The 22,890-nt window shown below is 43.0% G+C and overlaps 1 protein-coding gene across 9 annotated transcripts in view; it reads left to right on the forward strand.

Moving 5' to 3' along the window:
• Positions 1-22,890, forward strand: part of TREH (trehalase) — a 120,004-nt gene that overhangs the window by 19,648 nt on the left and 77,466 nt on the right. For 4 of the 9 annotated variants that reach the window (XM_056544791.1, XM_056544789.1, XM_056544792.1 and 1 more), the window contains exons 2-3: positions 6,696-6,752; positions 20,527-20,666. In XM_056544791.1, the coding sequence (XP_056400766.1) occupies positions 20,572-20,666 (95 nt within the window). In that variant the 5' untranslated portion in view covers positions 6,696-6,752; positions 20,527-20,571. Of the gene's footprint in view, positions 1-6,695; positions 6,753-15,585; positions 15,785-20,526; positions 20,667-22,890 lie in introns of those variants that run through there. The other 5 variants (XM_056544793.1, XM_056544794.1, XM_056544788.1 and 2 more) reach the window with 4 other exon arrangements.

The following is a 22,890-nucleotide window of genomic DNA, read 5'->3' on the forward strand; positions in this document are numbered from 1 at the left end:
CCCTTGAGGAAGACAAACATAAAAGGGCACAAAAAGCTCAGGCCAGAGCAAAACTGGACTCATATGTCATGCAATCATCAGACTCCTCTGATGAAAATGATGATGACGACAACTATGACGTTTATTCTCAATATTCTGATGTGGAAAAGGGTGAGGTATCAGATACTCCAGAGTTCATCTATGAACCATCTGTCCAATCTGATTACATTGTCCTTGATAGTAAAGGGACACCCTTTTTGACCCGACCTCATTAGACACCCAAGGTATTAGTAGCCAAATACATTTCCATTTGGGCAAAGAAATTTCTTGATCGAGGGGCCAGGAATAAACTCAGGTCAGAATGCCCCAGGCCTACCCTGCCCTGCAAGGCTTCTGCCACGCCTGAAATTGATCCTATATTAGTTAAATGCATGTAGAAAACAGGCAAAAATCCCCAAATAGGGCTAGCTAGATCCCTTCGTTCTTGCCAGGACAAACTCCTTGATATGTTAGGCCCACTGATAAAAATCTTGGATTTGGCTGAACATTCCTCTTCAGGTTTACCTGTAGATACAAAGATACTAAGAGGCTGGGCCCAACGGGCCATATGTCAATTTGGCAACGTTAATGCCTCATTATGTTCTGAAAGAAAACACTTCTCATGAAACTTGACCCACAATTAGCTTATTTGGCTAACTCTGAGACCGAACCCTCTAATGAAGGACTTCTTTTTGGTGAAAATGGAATCAAAGAAATTGGAAAATATGTGGGTATTTTTACTTCACATGACAAGGCACAAGCTTCATTGAAAAAAGTTTTCAGGAAGGCCGGGAAACACGGGCTGTTTTCCTAGCCACTCATATTCCAACCGTCAACCCCCCAGAAGTTCTTTCCAATCAGAAAGAACTTCTTACCCCTAGTGATGAGCGACATAGGCCATATTCGAATTTGCAATATTTCACGAATATATGGACAAATATTCGTCATATATTTGCGAAATTCGCATATTCGTGGGTTTTTTCTATGCGCATATGCGAATTTACAAGAATATTAAGCCCTTCCTCCTTTAATGGTATAGGGAACTGATGGGCTAGTGCATTAACTCTGTGATTTTTTGCCCATTGAAACCAATAGGCCCATTGTGGTCTATGGGGATCTCACGGTATGTAAAACTGTAAGATAAGCAGGAGGGTCTCGGCAGTACATTGGATGGGAGACTGCTGGTGGTTCGAGTCCTGGTGTGGGATGGAGTGTTACAGTGTTGTGCTTAACCCCTTAAGGACTCAGGGTTTTTCCGTTTTTGCACTTTCGTTTTTTCCTCCTTACCTTTTAAAAATCATAACCCTTTCAATTTTCCACCTAAAAATCCATATTATGGCTTATTTTTTGCGTAGCCAATTCTACTTTGCAGTGACATTAGTCATTTTACCCAAAAATGCACGGCGAAACGGAAAAAAAAATCATTGTGCGACAAAATTGAAAAAAAAAACGCCATTTTGTAACTTTTGGGGGCTTCCGTTTCTACGCAGTGCATATTTCGGTAAAAATTACACCTTATCATTATTCTGTAGGTCCATACGGTTAAAATGATACCCTACTTATATAGGTTTGATTTTGTCGCACTTCTGGAAAAAATCATAACTACATGCAGGAAAATTTATACGTTTAAAAATGTCATCTTCTGACCCCTATAACTTTTTTATTTTTCCACGTACGGGGCGGTATGAGGACTCATTTTTTGCGCCATGATCTGAAGTTTTTATCGGTATGATTTTTGTTTTGATCTGACTTTTTGATCACTTTTTATTAATTTTTTAATGGTATAAAAAGTGACCAAAATACTCTTTTTTGGACTTTGGAATTTTTTTGCGCGTACACCATTGACCGTACGGCTTAATTAATGATATATTTTTATAGTTCGGACATTTACGCACGCGGCGATACCACATATGTTTATTTTTGATTTTTTTTACACTGTTTTATTTTTTTTATGGGAAAAGGGGGGTGATTCAAACTTTTATTAGGGAAGGGGTTAAATTACCTTTATTAACACTTTTTTTTTACATTTTTTTTGCAGTGTTATAGGTCCCATAGGGACCTATAACACTGCACACACTGATCTCTTACACAGATCACAGGCGTGTATTAACACGCCTGTGATCAGTGTTATCGGCGCTTGACTGCTCCTGCCTGGATCTCAGGCACGGAGCAGTCATTCGCCGATCGGACACCGGGGAGGCAGGTAAGTAAAGGCCCTCCCGGTGTCCGGTCAGCTGTTCGGGACGCCGCGATTTCACCGCGCCGGTCCCGAACAGCCCGACTGAGCAGCCGGGTCACTTTCAGTTTCACTTTGGAAGCGGCGGTCAAAGCCGCTTCTAAAGGGTTAATACCGCACATCGCCGAGATCGGCGATGTGTGGTATTAGCCGCGGGTCCCGGCCGTTGATTAGCGCCGGGACCGACGCGATATGATGAGGGACCGCAGCGCGATCCCTCTTCATATCGCGGGAGCCGGCGCAGGACGTAAATATACGTCCTGCGTCGTTAAGGGGTTAAACTTTACTTTCCAGGAAAAGCTGCTGAGTTGCCCATAGCAACCAATCAGATCGCTTCTTTGATTTTTCACAAGGCCTCTGCAAAATGAAAGAAGCGATCTGATTGGTTGCTATGGGCAACTGGACAACTTTTCCTTTCCACAGGTTTTGATAAATCTCCCATTATGTTCCTTAACCTCCCATTCATTCATACCCAGCCTTACACATTACATCCAATTTCAATTGACCCCAATACCCATATTTGGTACCCCATTAACCTAGTTCCCATGGTTCAAACACTCAGTTAATTGCCAATTGACCTAGTTCCCATGGCTCAAAGGCTTTCTTAATTACCAATTGACCTACATTTGTCAATCACGAGTAAAAAAGCTAAACCACAACACTGTAACACTCCATCTCAGCCCGGGACTCAAACCACCGCACGGTCTCCCATCCACTGTACTGCCAAGACCCTCCTGCTTATCTTACAGTTTTACATACCGTGAGATCTACAATGGGTCTATTGGTTTCAATGGGCAAAAAATCACAGAGTTGATGGACTACTAGCCCATCAGTTCCCTATACCATTAAAGAAGGGAGGGCTCTATATTCGCGAATATGCGCATATGCGAAGAGCAGAGAGGGATGATCAGTGATTACTGTTATGTGTACTGTGAACAAAAAAAAAGCGAATATTCATAATTGCAAATATATAGTGCTATATTCGCAAATGTGCGATATTCGCGATTAAAATTCGAATTGCGAATATTCGCGAGCAACACTACTTACCCCTCCTCTTCCTTCTGATCGGCTCCACCACCTTTCTTCTACAAGTAATTCTCCCTACAGGACTTTCTTTCCTTCCTCCTCTAGGCGGCCATCTCCGATATTTTTTCCAGATCTGGGCTTCCATTACTTTAGATGCATGGATCCTTCAAACGGTATCAGGTTATATGATAGATTTCCTATCTCCTCCCGTTAAACTCCTCCTTCCCCACAAAATTCAATTCTCCTCTCTAGATCATTTCCTTATATCTCAGGAAATCAGGATCTTGTCAAAAAAGGGGTGATCATCCAATCCTCCCCCAATATTCAAGGATTTCTCAGCAAAATCTTCCTTGTGCAGAAAAAAGACGGAGGACACAGACCCGTCATCAACCTACGTCACCTCAACAATTTTGTCCATTACCAACATTTCAAGATGCAAGACATCCATCTTTTAAGAGATCTTCTTTTAGAAAATGATTGGATGGTGAAAGTGGACTTGAAAGATGCCTATCTAACAGTCCCAATACATCCTGTACACCAACCTTACCTCTAATTTGTTTGGGAAGACATCAAATGGCAATTCTCTTGCCTCCCCTTTGGCCTGTCTTCAGCCCCTTGATGCTTCACCAAACTAATGAAACCAGTAGTTTCCATTTTACGGAGTCGAGGCGTACGCCTCATAATCTACCTGAACGACATTTTGATTATTGCACAATCTCCTGTTCTACTCAGTCTTCACTTGAATTGGACTCTTTCCCTTCATACCAACCTAGAATTTTCAATCAACATGAAAAAATCTTTATTGATTTCATCAAAAGAATTGGAGTTTCTAGGATTTATGGTCAATACAAAATCCTCTACCCTCAGCCTTCCTCCCAGGAAATTATACACCATTGGAAAAGAAATTAGATCCATTCTTCTCAAACGGTCAATATCTTTGAGAACTATAGCGAGAATAGTAGGCCTTCTTTCTGCCTCTATCCAAGCTATTTTCCCAGCACCTCTACACTACAGAGCACTTCAAAGGCTCAACACTCACATCTAAGGAAAGGTCTCACTTAATTCAGACGATATAACCCTCTCTTCAGAGGCCAAAGAAGAACTCAATTGGTGGCTTCAAAACATCCAAACCTGGAACGGGAAAGTCATTTTCAATTGCAGACCAGACGTAGTCATAGAATCTGTGCTCGATGCGGTTCCGCTTCCACAGGAGGCAATTGGTTGGAACTATTAGCAGGATTCTTCACCCTCAAGAGCTTTGCGAAGTTCAGATCGCACTGCTGTATATTGATTTGTATGGACAACATCTCAGCAGTTCAATACATCAATCGCTTAGGTGGCACAGGTTCCAGGATTCTTACAGATATAGCCACTCAATTTCTGCTTAGACAGGGATATTGTTCTGAAATCAGAATAACTCCCAGGTCTATACAATTCCATAGTGGATTGGAATTCCCGCTATCTCATCGACTCCAGCGATCTTTCAATCCATGAACACTCTTTGAGGTCCCCTCCTTCTGGACCTTTTTTCATCTCGCCTCAATCAACAATCCCAATGTTTTACAGTTGGCGTCCAGATCCAGAAGCTCTAGCTATAGACACTTTTCTTCAAACGTGGCCTCTGGGCATTCTTTACACTTTTCCTTTCCTTTTCCTTTACGCTTTTGCAATGATTCCCAGAGTTCTAATGCAAACGATCTCTCTTCGATCGACTCTTGTCCTAATCACTCCTCAGTGGCCATCTCAGATGTGGTTCCCTCAACTTCTGGGCCTCGCCATAGACATTCCGAAAATACTTCCCCTGTATCCTCATATCCTAGTAGATCCCAAGGGCAATCCTAATCCTATCGAATTCTCTATCCCTAGTAGCATGGCTCAATTCAGGTCTTCCTCAATCCATATCGGTATTTCACAATCAGCTAAAGACATCCTCGCTGAAGCCCGGGCCTCCAGGACCAGAAAAGCTTACAGATCAGCTTGGAAATTTTGGTGCCTTAAACGACATTTGGATCCCATGCACGCACCTGTCCCACACATCTTAAATTTTCTTTCTGAACTATTCGACTCAGGGAAAGCCTATTGTACGATTAATCTTTACCGGTCCGCTATCTCAGCACACCACTCTCCATGGCATGATATCCCTATTGGTATTATTTGCAAATTACTTAAAGGCATCCGTTTCAAGAGACTTCCACTTCCAAAATATAGCTCTACTTGAGACGTCTCTTTGGTCCTTTCCCTCTTTTCTTCCTGCCCAGACAATGATTCTCTTTCTCTCAAATTTCTATCTTTTAAACTTACTATGTTGCTATGTCTAATTTCCATCAAACGAGTTTCGGATGTCCATGCCTTGGACATATCCCATAGAACTTTTTTTTTACCTCATGGTGTTCATTTTTAAATATGTAGACGTACCAAAACTTCTCTTCAATCAGTCTTTTACCCTTCTTTCCCTAATCATCAGGATTTATGTGTAGTTTCTTGTTTACAATCCTATGAACGTAAACTGCGTATAATGTATAACTGCTCTTTTGTGCTCTTCTTCTTCTTGACAACTTCTTATTTCTTATTGCAAACCTCGGACCCTTGCTGGTATAGACATTTCTCATTAGAAGTTAGAAGTGCTATGTCCATTAAAACTGCCATCACTGGTGGCTCTCTTTCTGACAGTCTTAAGGTCGCTGATTGGTCTTCAGAGTCTACTTTTTGAACCTTTTTACTTTCATCCTGAACCTCATGTTTCTATGTCTCATATCTGATTCTAACATCTTCATTTATATGTTTTTGAAATATGTTTTGTAAAAGCTGTAAACTAGAATATTATGAGCCTCCTAGTCGGACATAAAATTTATGATTTTCCTAACGTTGTAACGGAAAATATGGATTTTATTAATGACAGGAGGCAAATTATATCCCTCCCATAACCCAACCCTGATATATATTTATGTTTTTTCTTAGCCTTCTAGATTCCGAAATGATTGGTTTCCATTTTTTCTTCACGTTGGAAGACAACTCTACAATTCTTCTGCCTTCTTCATGATTGACCACGGTTGAAGTCCGGATTTTGAACTTCGACAGACATCCAGAATTACAGACATTTGGTTTCCTGTTTCCCCATTCCAGTTATTAACTCACATCAAAGAAAGGAGATGTTTTAGGGGCTTTCCACCTTATATCACCTGGCATATCACCTGATTGGTTACCTGCAGACTGTACCTTATAGCATGTTTGGTTACACTTATTTCAAGTTTTTTCTCACCTGTTCACTACTTTATTCTGCTGCTATACAAGTAGTAAAGAATTTGGAAAGCATTTTATTCACCTTCTGTCATTAATACAATCTATATTTTCCGTTACAATGTTAGGGAAATCATAACTGATCTATTATCAATATTTATTATTTCTTTCATTTTAGGACCTCTGAAGGGAACCTGTCACCTATACACAGAGAGAGACAAGTCATTCAAGGCCAGTAAGTAGGGGAGCCACCATGTGGACCGCCCCTCATGACTTCTTACCTGGGTCCTGGCAGCTCTTTTTAAACTATGATTTCTCTTAAATTCCCAAGCAAATCAGAGTAAATCATAGTTTCCCATGACCCTGCTCACTGCACTGTGGTTTGGGCAGCATAAGGCTGGAATTCCACGTGTTTTTTTTTGGGGGGGGGGGGAAACGCCAATATAAATGCCAATTCTGCCGCATGGCATTTTTTCGGCCAGATGTTAGCTGTAAATCAATGAGAAATCGCAAAATTCTTTTTCCACTTGCCGTTTTTAAGTTTGGCATTTTTAAAAAAATCCTTTTTAGGCATTTTTTCACTCTTTTTTTGTCGTTTTTCAGCTCCTTGGCAGTTTTGTAAAATCGCAGCATGTTGAGCCTATGGCTTTTTTTCCCCCTGAAATCGTGGCATTTTTCTCCCATAGACTTCTAAACACCGATAAAAACACCATGTAGGTTTTAACTTTGGTGTTTTTTCAGGCGGTTTATATTCTTTTTTGGACTTTAGCGATCCAAAAAAGTGATGGAGATACCTTTTTTTATTAAAATGTCATAGGGTACCATTAAAAAAAATTATAAAAAGATACAGTAGTGATGGAAAAAATTGTATTTAGCAAAATATATATTTTTTTTATAACAACATTTTTATTAATTTTTAAACAGGGATCAATTTATGTGTGCGGGCAGGGCACTAAAAATGTAGACGACAATAAAAAAATGTAGTGTGTGTGTGTTTTTCATGTTTCTGTTCCCTGATGGGAGTAGTAGTACCTGTACCAATTGACAGATCGCCCCGGGTTCCGTTGTGATCCTTCTGTATAATGTATAGAAGCGGCCGGCCCCCTTTTCTATGGTCCCCTACACTGCCGTATATATACACCTATTCATATTTCCTGCAGAGAGCTGTGATTGGCCAAGATGGTTCCGGCCAATCACAACTCTCTGTGGTAAATATGAATAGGTGGATATATACGTCAGTGCAGGCGACCATAGCAGAGTGGCCGTCCGCCCGCATCTATACATTATACAGGAGGATCACAGCGGGTGTCAGGAGTGACATTCGCTGTGATTTTTCCTTAACTGCAGGTACTGCAGCTCCCAACATGGAGCAGAGTGTGCTCCATGTTGGGAGTAGTAGTACCTGCAGTTACGGACAGATCACAGCAAGTGTCACTCCTGACACCCGATGCGATCCTCCTATCTATTGCAGAGATGCGGAGTGGCTTTCTCCTGCGCTCTGCATCTCTGCACTATACTCTGGCAAGTGATATGAATAGAACATCACTCATTCATATTTTCCACTGAGAGCATTGATTGGCTGCAACCATCCGGCCAATCTCCACTCTGGGCGGAAAATATGTGATGTTCTATTCACATGTATATCCAAAATACCTCCTAAAGGGTCTACGGGCACTTAAATCAGAAACAAAAAACCTTGGGGATGCAACTCCCCTCAGGGTAAACCCTGAATAAAGACCCTCTCTAGTCTAAAACTTAACTTTTAATTGTTCAAATAATAATCTGTATTAACGTGCTCAAAGTTGCCCACTAGGTGGCAGTGTGAGTTTAAAATTACAATCCCGTGTTAATTTATTTTAGTTTTATGGCATATTTATGCTTGGATGTATCTGTCCAGGGGGCTCTGTATGCAGTGCTCTGCTTCAATGCCGTCTACTGACTTAGCATCTCAGAGCTCCGTGGTCCATCCATATATTGCTGCCGGGATTGAGCTAAAATCTGTTCTCCTCTAAATCAACGTTTCGCCGGTGGGACCCGGCTTTTTCAAGAGTCTGAGGTACCTATTTTCAAGAGTCTGAGTGGCTATTATTGCAAAGACAATTCCATTTCAGAAGTAGCAGCTGGAGTATTCAGCAGGGGACCAGAATACTTCCCAAAGGGACCCTCGAGGGAGCGAGGTAGGTACGTATATAGAGGGAGATTTATCAAGGGATTTAAGCAGCTTTTTTTTGCTTACAAAAGTCGCACGTGCACCTAAGCAATTTTTTGTGCGACTTTTGTGGGTAAGCAAAAAAATACCAATCTGCCCTACTGCCCTACCTAAGCAATTTTCAGTTTTTATTTTGCAGTGTTCCAGGATTTATCATTGCAAAAGTCGCACATAAGCAAATAAAAGTCGCAAACCTCCTTCAAAAAGTTGCAAGTGTAAGCAAGGTCGGACCTGGCTTACAAACTTGCTTATGACAGCATTTTCAAAAAGTCGCACAAAAAGTCGCACGTGAGACTTTTTGTGCGACTTTTTGCACAGCTCCGCTCCCCGGAACCCACTCACATCTACCACCTGCTTGCAAGGTGTTGGGATTACAACTCCCAGCATGTCCTCACTGTAAGGGCATGATGGAAGTTGTAGTCCTGCAATAGCTAGCGGATGGGTGGTAGATGTGGGCAGGTGGTTGGGGAGCGAAGCTGTGCATAAAGTTGCACAAAAAGTCGCAGGTGAGACTCTTTGTACGACTTTTTTTTTACTTTAATTTTTCGCAGGCACGGTGGGACAAGCGGGTAGGAGATGTACACACATCTCCCGTCCATGCAACACTACTACAACACCGAGCATGTCCTTACTGTAAGGACATGCTGGAAATTGTAGTTGTGCAGCACGGGGGGAGTGTGTTAGATGGGCAGTAGGATGACAAGCTTGTCACCCGCGCTGCATGATTACGACTCCCAGCATATCCTTATTGTAAGAGCATGCTGGGAGTTGTAGTCATGCAGTGGGGGCAGGTGACCATCTTGTCACCCGCTTGCACATCTCCCCCCAGCCCTGCTGCAGGTCTACATCTCCCATTATGTCCTTATTGTAAGGGCATGCTGGGAGTTGGTCATGCGGTGCGGGCAGGTGGGTTACAATAAATTTACCAACCTATTTTCCTTGGTTTTTTTTTCCTGCTAATTTCAGATCCGTGTATGCTGCGGACTACGATGATGACCAGTGTTTTTTTTTTTTTACTTGTTTAATGTTAATAAAATGGTTAACCAGGGCTTGGGAGGGAGTGTATTTTTTGTAATAAAAGTTTTTTAAAGGGGTACTTTTTTTTTTTTTTTAAATCAACTGGTGCCAGAAAGTTAAACAGATTTGTAAATTACTTCCATTAAAAAAATCTTAATCCTTCCTGTACTAACTAGCTGCTGAATACTACAGTGGAAATTCTTTTCCGTTTGAAACACAGAGCTGTCTGCTGACATCATGAGCACAGTGCTCTCTGCTGACATCTCTGTCCATTTTAGGAACTGCCAGAGTAAAAGGAAATCCCCATAGCAAACATATGCTGTTCTGGGCAGTTCCTAAAATGGACAGAGATGTCAGCAGAGAGCACTGTGCTCATGATGTCAACAGACAGCTCTGTGTTTCAAAAAGAAAATAATTTCCACTGTAGTATTCAACAGCTAATAAGTACAGGAAGGATTGAGATTTTTTAATAGAAGTAATTTACAAATCTGTTTAACTTTCTGGCACAAGTTGATTTAAAAAAAAGTTTTTCACCGGAGTACCCCTTTAAACATGTTTATTTATTTTTTTTTATTCACTTTACAGGCTTAGTAGTGGAAGCTGTCTTATAGACAGAATCCATTACTAAGCCAGGCCTTAGTGTTAGCACCAAAAACAAACCCCCAATTATTACCTCGGAACCCACCAGAGGCATGCCGGGAAGAGCCGCTACCAACAGGCCTGGAGCATCAAATATGGTGCTCCTGGGCCTAAGCGGTAACAGGCTGGCATTATTTAGGTTGCGGAGGGCCAGTAACAATGGTCCTCATCCACCCTGGGAGTTCAGGCTGTTGCTGCTTGGTTGGTATTTGGCTGAGAATGAAAATATGGGGAACCCATGTTTTTTTTTTTTCCAATTAAATTAAATAATAAAAGAAAAACACATAGGGTTCCCTGTATTTTTATTCTCAGCCAGATACCAACAGCAACAGCCTAATGTTACCAGTGTGGGCGAGGACCATTGTTGCTGGCCCTCCCCAGCCTAAATAACGCCTGCCTGTTACCACCTAGGCTCAGGAATGCCATTTTTGGTGCTCCTGGCCTGTTGGTACCAGCTCCTGTGGCGGTGGGTATCAGGATAATAATCGGGGGTTAGCGCTTGCTGGTTTTGGGGCTGATGCTAAGCCCTGGCTTAGTAATGTCTATAAGACAGCTTCCACTACTAAGCCTGTAAAGTAAATAAAATAAAATAAAAAAACACATTTAAAAACCTTTTAGTCCAACCCCCCCAAATGCCCTGGTTAAAAAAGGTTGTTAATATTAAACAAAAAAAACACTGGTCATCGTAGTCCACCAAATCTTAAGTAGCCCACAGGATAGATTGATCTGAAATGGAAAGAAAAGAACAAAAAATGGGTTAGTACATTTAATGTAATAAAATGTAATAAACACATAATTTTGCTTAAGTAAGCCAAATTTATCAACCCCCTGTGATAGTATGATAAGTATGTCGTCACGCATAAGCAAACCCAAAGCAAAAATAAAATAAATGCCTACAGAACCCGCTTACCAAAGCAAACAATGATAAATGTCCCCCATGGTTTTTATTATTTTCATGCTGGCACAGCACAATAGGACATCATTTTTAGGAACCAGAATACCCCTTTAATCTGAAAAAAAAAATGATTGCAAAAGTGCCTATAGCTTGTAAGGTAAATACCCTTAGGGTATGATCACACTACGGAAATTCAACAAGGAATGTCCTCGCTGAATTTCCACAGTGGATCTGCACCATTCACAATGCTCTGGAATTGGCACTTATGTACACAGACATAAGTGATTTGCCATTAAAAAAATTGACTTCTCTGACGCATACCTCAGGAAGATTGAACATGCTGTAGCAGAACAACCCACTTGTTAACTCTGCAGCAGAATCCCTTTAAGATCAATGTGAGGCTGCTGCAAGTGCAATCCACGTGTAATTTTCTCATGGAAATTCTGTGCTAAATTTCCATAGTGTGAACAAGACATTAGGCTTAACCTTGCAGCTATTTCAGCTGATATTCCACCTGTTTGACATTTCTCAGATCAAGAGTTAAAATCGCTTTCGGACCATTAGACACCAGGGAATAGCGGTATTTAAACAGTTAAATGATTACCGGCAGATGTCAGCTGCTCTCAGCTTCGACCCGTGGGCCCCCATCATGTCCACCCACCCGACCCATGACATACATGTATACCATGGGTCGGGAAGGGGTTAATATAGCACCAGACAGGCTGTCCCCAGGTCAATAGTTTTACTCCTATTTTAAGAAATAAAAAACATTTGACATGACATGGTCTCGGTTGTGAGACCCCCCCCCCCCAGATCACTAGAACAAGCAAAGAGTTATGCTTGGCAAAGTGATTCTCTCCCAATCTCTCTACTCGCTGAACGAGACTGATTCTAAAGAAAGTTTATGGTGCTCACCTCCTGAGGCAGTGACAGAAATACTTAGCTGAGCGCTTCTCTCTGCTTGTTCTAGCCATCAATGAAACCCTCAGAACCCAGACCATAACCTACATCTCTATGACACTCTAAATAACACTAACACTAAGGTATTTATTTTCAGACTGGGTTCACGCAAATAATTTATTGTGTTGAAAAAAAAAGTTCAATGTAAACTCAGCCTTTGAATAGTTTAAAATTAATATATTTAATTGAATTTGAAAAGTTACAATCCATACAACATATAGAAATATAAGTGGCCTTGTAAAGCTTTGAGATAGTTTTTTTTTTTTTTTTTCTCCTTAAAGGAAATTTGCAGCAAACAAAACGTATCCCCTATCCACAGGATAGGGGATAAGTGTCTGATCACGTGGGGTCCTGCATGGGACCGTGGCTCTCCCATGCAGGAGGCGCGTCGGCCACAGCATGACGTTGTGGCCGACATGCCTCCTCCATGTATCTCTTTGGGAGAGGCAGGGAGGCAGCATTCGTGCTTCCCCGCCTCTCCCATAGAGCTGTATGGGGAGGGGATGTGGAGGGGGCAATGCAGTGGCAATCCAGCGGCCGGACCCCCGCGATCAGACACTTAACCCCTATCCTGTGGATAGGGGATAAGTTTTGTTCATTGCAGATGTCATTTAAAGTTGATGAAATGTCTCCGATAACATTCAATAGATAATGGACACCTATCCCAGGCTATAAAAAGTAATAGAGTACAAAACAATGAATCTTTTTATTGCAGGTCATTGAAAGTAATACCTAACAGTATTAACATATGTGACAGTAATAACAATAAACCACAAATGCAAAGCCTAACAAAACGAGGAATACAGGGTCTTTTTTTTTTTTTTTTATGCAAGCAGTAGATGATGTCTTGTGCCTTTTAATTCAAGTCTCCAATTTACAGTGCCCCAAACAGTTACAATGCACATTTCGTGTCCCATGTAGTAAAATGGGTAGTTAAATGGGTTGGGGGGTAGGGTTTTGGTAGCTCTCCGTAATAGGTAGCAAGGTCACTACAGTATGTAGAAAGGTCCCCTCAGTACCCTTATTAACCCTTTAATTTTCACCTACAGACCTATATGATGCCTTGTTTTTACGCCACCAATTTTACTTTGTAATGACATTAATCATTACACCACAAAATCTACGGCAAAACAAAAAAAAATGTGGGGCAAAGTTGAAAAAACTAAACAAAAATGCCACATTATCTTTATTCTGTAGGTCCATACTGTTACAACGATAGCCAAATTATATAGGCTTTTGTTACGGCTTAGGTAGGTGGATCCACTGACCTGTGAGAAAGATGACTTAGGCCGTACCAGGGAGCGGAGTCGAAGGTGACGCTGTTTTTTTTACCATAGCCCGCCGCAAAGCAGGATGGACTTGCTGCGGCAGGCGGCATCCAGGTCGCTACCCCTGATACGACTCGTCCCAACAAGCAGCCGAGGTATAACGAGGCACAGGAAGGATGAGGCACAGACGTAGTTATGACTGGCAGGAGGTCAGGACAGGCGGCAATCAAACAAGGCCAGGTCATGTAGCAGGAGGTCATAAGGCAGGCGGCACAGGAGCAAGGTCAGTTCACGGAGCAGAAGGTCAGAAGGCAGGTGACACAGGAGCAAGGGCAGTAAATGTAGCAAGGGATCAGATACACGGCAAGGCAAGACACAATATAAACGCTTTCTCTTGGCAACTAGGTCACAAAGATCAGGCAGGGAACAGGAGGAAGTGCCAGAACTAAATAGGGTAGGTTTGGGACATGCACCAATTATTGGTGCACTGGTTCTTTAAAAATTTAGAAAAGCCGATGCGCGCACGCCCTAGAAGGTGGGGATGCGCACTCCGCCCGAGATGGGCAGGAGAAGAGGAACAGAGCGGGGTTCGCAAGCGAGCAAGTTCCGCAACATGAGAAGAGCCAGCGGGACCAGAAGAAGACGGGACGGAAGGTAAGTGGCAGTCAGGGGCTCGCATTCGGGTGCCTCCCGTAATGCGAGCCACGGCACTGCCAGCAGCGGAGGGCAGAGCCATAACAGTTTTATTTAGTTTCACTTCTTTTAAAAAATGAATAACTTTTTATACGAAAATTTGCATGTTTAAAATTGTCCTTATGACCCCTAACTTTTTTATTATTCCATATACGGGATGTAAGAGGGCTTATTTTTTGCACAGTGATCTGTTCTTTTTATTGGTACTATTTTTATTTGATGGGACTTTTTGATCGCTTTTTATAAAAAAATTTTAAAGAGTAGCTCCCACCATGTAACAAAATAATGTTTCTGTCGCTGCCTATTTTCCATCTATCCCTAGCCTGATCCCTGCCTTTAAAAATGTTTTTACCCCCTTAGAAATATATTTTTATCTGCCTGGTAGTGTGCTCACTTACCAGGCAGACTTCCCCAGCATGCGCAATGTCACTGATGCCTGTTGGGGGGGGGCTGACTTCCGCCCTTAGCTCATCTATGCTGCGCTTCCGTCGAGAGCGCGCATAGATGAGCGGCCAATAGCACGGCAGGCTGCTCCGAGGTCTCCTCCTCCCTGTTTAGCAGTGTAGTGTTATCCAGGGAGGAGGAGTATAGGAGCATCGCCCACCTGCCGTGCTCACCACCAAGACCGGCATCGGTCCGAATTCAGTTGTGACGTCACGGCAGGCTACAGCCGGCCAGTATGAGGGAGACCCCTTGTGGCCGTTTTTCAAATATAAAATACAATATTTGAAGCAAAAAACTAAAAAAAAATGTATGTGTATTAGAGATATGTTGTAGTACATAAGTACTACAACATATCAAAAAAAGGTTCATGACAGTGCCCATTTAAGGCATACGAAGTGACCAAAAAATACACAATTCTGGACTTTGGTATGTTTTTTTACATATACGCCATTGACCATGGGGTTAGTTAAAATTCAATTTTTATAGTTATGCACGCAGCAGTACCATATGTATATTTATTTTTGTTTACATGGGTTTTTTTTAAATGGGAAAAAGGGGGGTGATTAAAACTTTTTTTTAGGGAAGGGACTATTACATGCAATCATTAGTTTACTGTAAGATCTGCGCTCCGGCCAGACACACTGGTCGTGAGCGCTCTCTTGTCTTGTCCCCGCTGCCGTCGGGGCTAGGATTTACATCGCAGGACGTGCCCGCATGCGAATCCCAGACCATTACTCACCTCCCTGGTCTTCCTGTCCTTGCAGCTCCGGCACCTTAGACTCCGCTCCCTGGCACGGCACCCGTTACAGTAAGATCCGGCCATGGATCCTGCTGGGGTGCTTTGCCAGATGTCTCGGAGCTTTCCACCGTCATGGCTCAACAGTTGCAGCAGTTAGCCTGTCAGGTGCAACAACTGAATCAACTCTTAGCAATGGTGCAACAGCTTCTTGCCGCTCAGCAGCAACAACAGCAATAGCCATCTGTTCCTGAGCCTCCTCCTGTGTCTGCAGCTTCTCCCAGGACCAACCTTCATTTGTCCTTGCCTTCTAAGTATGACAGGGATCACAAGCTGTATAGAGGCTTTGTGACACAGTATTCTATCCATCTAGAACTCATGGCGGATCTGTTCCCGACGGAGCATGGTAAAGTGGTGTTTGTGGTCAGTCTACTGTCTGAAAAAGCTGTAGCCTGGGCTACTCCTCTCTGGGATCGTAGAGATCTTGAACCTGTTGGCCTTCCTTGCAGAATTCCGCAATGCATTTGAAGAACCCGCGCGAGCCTCCTTGGCCGAGACGGCTCTTCTGAACCTCTGCCAAGGGAACTCCTCCGTTGGCGACTACGCGGTTCAGTTCCGCACACTTGCCTCTGAACTTGCTTGGAACGATGAGGCCTTGTGCGCTACCTTTAAAAATGGATTTTCCTCTAGAATCAAGGATGCTATTGCTGCACGAGATTCTCTGACTAATCTGAGCAAACATCCATTTAGCCACTCGAATTGATGTGCGTTTTGCCGAGAGGCATTTAGAACTTCCTTTGGAAAAAGAACCTGCCCGAACACGGCGATTACCTCGTCTGGCACAACTTGACTGGAAATCTGGTGAAATCACATGCTGGGACAATATTGCCTCCTCGTAGGCCTGCTAACAAAAGCCTCAGAGCCAACGCTCTTTCCAGATCCTCCAAAGTTGCAGGATTGGACTCCACGCCAAGGCATAATGTTCATCCTGTGATATCTTCTGTGCCTGTACAACTCGGACGTAAAGTCTTCATTTGGGGACATTCTTCTTTGCCAATTGGTCATCTTAGAAGACGGAAGACTCCACAACAGAAACCTGCAAGTCCCTTACAGCCTTTGCCCATTCCAGAAACCCCTTGGTGTCATGTAGTGGGGAACTTTCTGAGTTCCAAAGAAGAGGGGGAGACCAAAAGGGGGGGGGGCGGGTACTGTAACATCTGCGCTCCGGCCATGCACGCTGGCCATGAGCGCTCTCTTGTCTCATCTCCGCTGCCAGCATGCGCATGCCGCATGCGAATCCCAGCCCATCACTCACCTCCCTGGTCTTCTTGTCCTTACAGCCCCGGCACGCGTGCCCCCGCCTCCTAGGGCACGCACGCGCCGGAGCTCTTGCATTTAAAGGGCCAGCACTCATTTAATTAAGTGTTCACTCCTGCACCCTGTCTTTAAGTATCAGCTCCTCCCTGTTCCCTGACGGATCTTTGTTGCCTTTGTGCCCTAGAGAAAGCTACTGTGTTTCTGTGGTCCGGTTTTCTGTGTACCAGATCCTTGTTCCGTTATCTGACCCTGCACTGTGTCTCCTGCTCTGACCGACTGCTACCTTGACCTTGTCTTGCCAGTTTCCTTCTGTGCCACGCCACATCCCAGCAACATGTGTGGATGAGTCGTGCCAGGGGTAGCGACCTGGGTGCCGCCTGCCACAGCAAGACCATCCCGCTTTGCGGCAGGCTCTGGTGAAAACCTGTGGCACCTTAGACTCTGCTCCCTGGCACGGCTCACGTCATCATCCACACAGGCCCGGAGGATCCACTGCCTGCCGTGACCCGTTACAATTGCATACAATGAACAATGCTATGCCATAGCATAGTATTAATCATTGTTATCGGTGCACCATTGCTCCAGCTTGCCATGGCTGACTGGAGCATAGGAGCACTGATCGGATGACGAGAAGGCAGGTAAGGACGCGGTGGTTCCTATCAGCTCCACGGGGATTTCTTTTTTTTTTTATATTTTAGACGCTGCAATCAACTTTGATTGTTACTTCTAAGGGGTTAATGCCAGTATCACCACGATTGGTGATGTCCAGCATTAGCGAAGGGTCCTGGAGGAAGTAGTGGATGGAAGTAGCAATGGTGGGAGCATTGTATAGGCTAGTTATGTGATGCTATGATTGGCAACCGATTGTGTCAATCACAAGTGAACCAATGTGTGTGGCTGAATATTTAATGGGAGGGGTGTATATACTTGAGTGGTAACATCATTGTAGGAGGTTATAAAAACCCTGGTCAGATAAGTTTGCACGCCATTTACCCATTTGCCCTTGAGAAAAGCCACTGTTGTGTGGCTTTCTACACATTTGTTTATACACCGATGAGACCAGTGGGTTTAGGTTTTTAATAGGGATGTCCCAATACCATTTTTTTAAGACCGAGTATGAGTACTGATACTTTAATTCTAGTACTCGTCGATACCAAGTACGAGTACTTTTATTTTAAAGGGAATCTGACACCAGGGTGACCCGGTCTCTGGCACTGCTTACCGTATGATATGTGGGTTCCTTGTTGTGCACAATGGAGGCGGCTGCTGTAATATGAGCCAAGATTCCTCTTTTCTCCATTGAGCAGAACAAAAAATTTGCATTATAGGCGAGACCGATAACCACATGGTACCTATATCTACCTATAAATTCAAGTTAGTGCAGATGACTCTGCTGTAAGATTGCCTTTAATATTAGGTAGTATCCCCTTGCAGACACTAGCGGCAGCCTCCTGTAGACATTAGTAGCAGCCCCCCTGTAGACCGCAGCCCCCTTGTAGACAGCAAGCCCCCTTTAGACAGCAGCCCCCCTGCAGATGTTAGTAGCAGCCCTCCTGTAGACCGCAGCCCCCCTTTAACTGCAGCCCCCCTTGTAGACAGCAGGGCCCCCTTTAGACAGCAGCCCCACTGCAGATGTTAGTAGCAGCCCTCCTGTAGACCGCAGCCCCCCTCATAGACAGCAAACCCCCCTTTAGACAGCAGTCCCCCTGTAGACCGCAGCCCCCCTTGTAGACAGCAGGTCCCCCTTTAGACAGCAGCCCCCCTGCAGATGTTAGTAGCAGCCCTCTTGTAGACGCAGCCCCCCTTGTAAACATCAAGGCCCCCCCTTTAGACATTATTAGCAGGCCCCCTGTAGACCGCAGCCCCCACCCTTGTAAACAGCACACCTGCGTCTGTCCTCTGACGGGTGCTGCTGCCCCGTTCTCCCGTCCACATAATGGAGTTCTATGGAGGAGCATGTGACATATACGTCACTCTGCTTCCTCCGTAGCGTTACGCTGGGTGCAGTGGAGGAGGTGGAGTGACGTGTGTGTCACATGCTCCTCAATAGAACGCCATTATGCGGACGGGAGGATGGGGCAGCGGAGCGGCAGCAGGTATCATATTTGGTATCGGGGACATTGAATGAGTCCCCGATACCAGGGCAATGGCTAGTGTCGGCCCCGTTACCGATACTAGAATCAGTATCGGGACATCCCTAGTGTTTAATCTTTTCTAAGGCACTAAATAAATAAATAAATAAAAGTTATGTTTTACAAACTAGTGGATGGGAAAAAAGGATTCTGTAATCAGTGATCAAAAGTGTAGATAAGGTTCCCAAATAGGACAAAATGTACCTTGCATTCTAACAGATTTGTCTGCAGATCCTTTAGATATTGCCTTGGTAAGACCAGAAGTGAAAAATTTCAAATGTGAAAAGAGCAACTTGAAGCTCCTGCTAAATCTGTAACAGAGTCCCTAGTTGAATGTCTGCCTGTAGTGTATTAAAAACATGTTTAGGACCATTTATTTCTCGAACTCTGTCCTGCTTACTTTCTTAGGCAGTGAAAAGTTGTCACAAGTGTTGTAAAAATAAAGTACTTTTTGTTTTTTACTAGTCTACTTAAAGGAGCACTCCGGGCCTAAGACATAGGGGATAAGATCTCTGATGATGAGGGTCCCGCTGCTGGTGACCCTCGCAATCTCTCATGCAGCACCCACCTGTCTCAGCTGCACGAAGTAATGATCGCTCCGTCTCTGAAGCCTCACGACCACGGAACCGGAGTATCGTGATATCACGACCTCGCACCCTTGTGATGTCACGTCCGGCCCCCTCAATGCAAGTCTATGGAAGGGGTCGTGACAGATCGTGGGGGATCGTGAGGCTTTAGACACGGAGTGATCATTGCTGAGACAGGTGGGTGCTGCATGAGAGATTGCGGGGATCCCCAGTAGCAGGATCCCCACTGTCAGGCATCTTATCCCCTATCCTTTGGATAAGGGATAAAATGTCTTAGGGCCGGAGTACCCCTTTAAAATTTGGGTTTGTATCTATCACGATTGAAAGGGGCTATTCATTTTTATATATCTAATGGCGTCTCCTCCATTAATATTAGATCAGTAAGCGTCTGATTCCCAGCATCCCTGCTCGGCTGGTCATCTGTTTGAAGCAGCCTCTTTAATATTTAAATATGCCCTTCTTCTGCCCGCATCATAGTTCATAAGGTTGAAAAAAGACCAGAGTCTACTCTAGCCCCTTCCAGTAATCTGTCAACCCAATACCGCAATGTGCCGAACTCGAGTGCCAGGAAGACAATACACTGTTTGACAAACCCGGTCTTTGTGACAGATCTGCCTGTCTGTCCCCCTGATCATTGAGTTCCCATACTTTTTGTAACAGCAGTCCAATAAACTGTAGCATCATCTTGTTTAAATGTAAACATTTAAAAGGCTCTGGCACTCGCTGAGCGCCATGACTCCTTCAAACAGATGATCTGCATGGAGGCTGGGAGTGGGACCCTCGCCAGCCTAATACTGATGACCTATCTGGAGAATAGGTCATCAATTTTGAAGAGCTGGATAACCCCTTGAAATCAAATTTTAGAATGTGCAGTGAGCATAGCTCAGCACACTTTGCTTTTTTCACATTACACTGTATCTTGAACTGCTGATACAGAGAACATTTCTCTGAAGGGTCGAGACTTTGTACTTAGATCAGGACATAAGGTTGTTATGTTGCATAGAAATAAGTGGTTTAAGTGACAAAGCACATGGGCGTAAGAGAAAGAGGACACAGGGCTGAATGCCAAAAAAAGACTATTAATAACTCATAGCAATCATTATTCTGCCTAGACTTTGGAGAAGAAACATAGCTTGCAGTACTCTCTGAGGCATATCATGGACTGGACACGATGGTTGCTATCATTCTTTGTGGTATTCTGTATTTTACAGAAACCTATTCATACAGTAGACTTTCCTCCTCCATGTGACAGGTATGTATATACCATAATTTATAATTTCCACAAAAAGTAGAAATGCTGACTATATTTTGGAAATCTTTATTAGCACATTTTGATGGATTTTATTGTTAACATATTAAAGTTATTTATCTTAATTACTCACTATGAGAAAAAGAAGATTGCCCTGTTGGAGAAGGAAGACAGACAAAAAATATACACACTAGAGATGAGCGAACTTACAGTAAATTCGATTTGTCACGAATTTCTCGGCTCGGCAGTTGATGACTTTTCCTGCATAAATTAGTTTAGCTTTCAGGTGCTCCCGTGGGCTGGAAAAGGTGGATACAGTCCTAGGAGACTCTTTCCTAGGACTGTATCCACCTTTTCCAGCCCACCGGAGCACCTGAAAGCTGAACTAATTTACGCAGGAAAAGTCATCAACTGCCGAGCCGAGAAGTTCGTGACGAATCAAATTTACTGTAAGTTCGCTCATCTCTAATACACACATCTACAGTTTTTGTGGCATTTTTTACTTAAAAAAAAAAAAAAAAAAAAGGCCAATGCGGTGTCTTGTACTTAGTGCTTTTTTTATGCAGTTTATGTGCTTTCCCCCATTACAATTATGTGATTAATTTGATCATGTGATATAAGGTTGTCTCTTTAAGAATGACTGACAAAACCAAATAGTTTCTCCATTTGGATTAACTGTAAGGCTATCTTGCATACTTGTTAAATGCAACTTTTGAGTATAAATTGACATTTCAAGCCACCAATCCTTTAGAGAAGCAGAATTCTGTATTTGTATGTAGCTATTCAGTAGTTGTTATGACAAAACTTTTATGTGGGAGTTTGGGACAACTGAATGATAAAGTCTACACGGGATCCAATGGCCATTATTACATTGGTGGTCATTTAAGAGAATGAGAACTCAGGCAGGAATTTTCTGCTGAAACATAGAGTATCTGTATGTGGGCTTATTAGCATCAGCCATGGTATAGTTCCAGCAGACAGATCCAAACAGTATATCTGTCAGCATGAATACTGAATAGATTTTTCATGCTACATTGAGATATCAGTGTTTGTTTTCTTACATTTGAATCAGTAGAACAAAGCTGCAATAAATCATGTCATGTGGCCATACCTTATGATTAAATAGATCCATAAAGACCTATACGTTTATCCCATCAATAGAGTAGCATTCTGCATTGGGTAGACATGCTAAACAGTATTCAACCAACGGTGACTGTGTTTTACCCCTTAACCCCTTAAGGACCAGGCCATTTTACACCTTAAGGACCAGAGCGTTTTTTGCAAATCTGACCACTGTCACTTTAAACATTAATAACTCTGGAATGCTTTTAGTTATCATTCTGATTCCGAGATTGTTTTTTCGTGACATATTCTACTTTAATTTAGTGGTAAAATTTTATGGTAACTTGCATCCTTTCTTGGTGAAAAATCCCCAAATTTGATGAAAAAAAATGAAAATTTTGCATTTTTCTAACTTTGAAGCTCTCTGCTTGTAAGGAAAATGGATATTCAAAATAAAAAAATTTTTGGTTCACATATACAATATGTCTACTTTATGTTTGCATCATAAAATTTATGAGTTTTTACTTTTGGAAGACACCAGAGGGCTTCAAAGTTCAGCAGCAATTTTGAAATTTTTCACAACATTTTCAATCTCACTATTTTTCAGGGACCAGTTCCGTTTTGAAGTGGATTTGAAGGGTCTTCATATTAGAAATACCCCATAAAAGACCCCATTATAAAAACTACACCCCCAAAGTATTCAAAATGACATTCAGTAAGTGTATTAACCCTTTAGGTGTTTCACAGGAATAGCAGCAAAGTGAAGGAGAAAATTCAAAATCTTCATTTTTTACACTCGCATGTTCTTGTAGACCCAATTTTTGAATTTTTGCAGGGGGTAAAAAGGAGAAAATTTTTACTTGTATTTGAAACCCAATTTCTCTCGAGTAAGGACATACCTCATATGTCTATGTTAATTGTTCAGTGGGCGCAGTAGAGGGCTCAGAAGGGAAGGAGTGACAAATGGTTTTGGGGGGGGCATGTCACCTTTAGGAAGCCCCTATGGTGCCAGGACAGCATTAGCAATAGCAGAAAATACCCCCCATAATTTGAAGCCCAATTTCTCCCGATTCAGAAAACACCCCATTTGGGGGTGAAAATTGCTCTGCTGGCGCACTACAGGTCTCAGAAGAGAAGGAGTCACATTTGGCTTTTTGAAAGCAAA

Source organism: Hyla sarda, chromosome 10 (assembly GCF_029499605.1).
Source record: "Hyla sarda isolate aHylSar1 chromosome 10, aHylSar1.hap1, whole genome shotgun sequence".
In the NCBI taxonomy this organism is placed as follows: Eukaryota; Metazoa; Chordata; class Amphibia; order Anura; family Hylidae; genus Hyla; species Hyla sarda.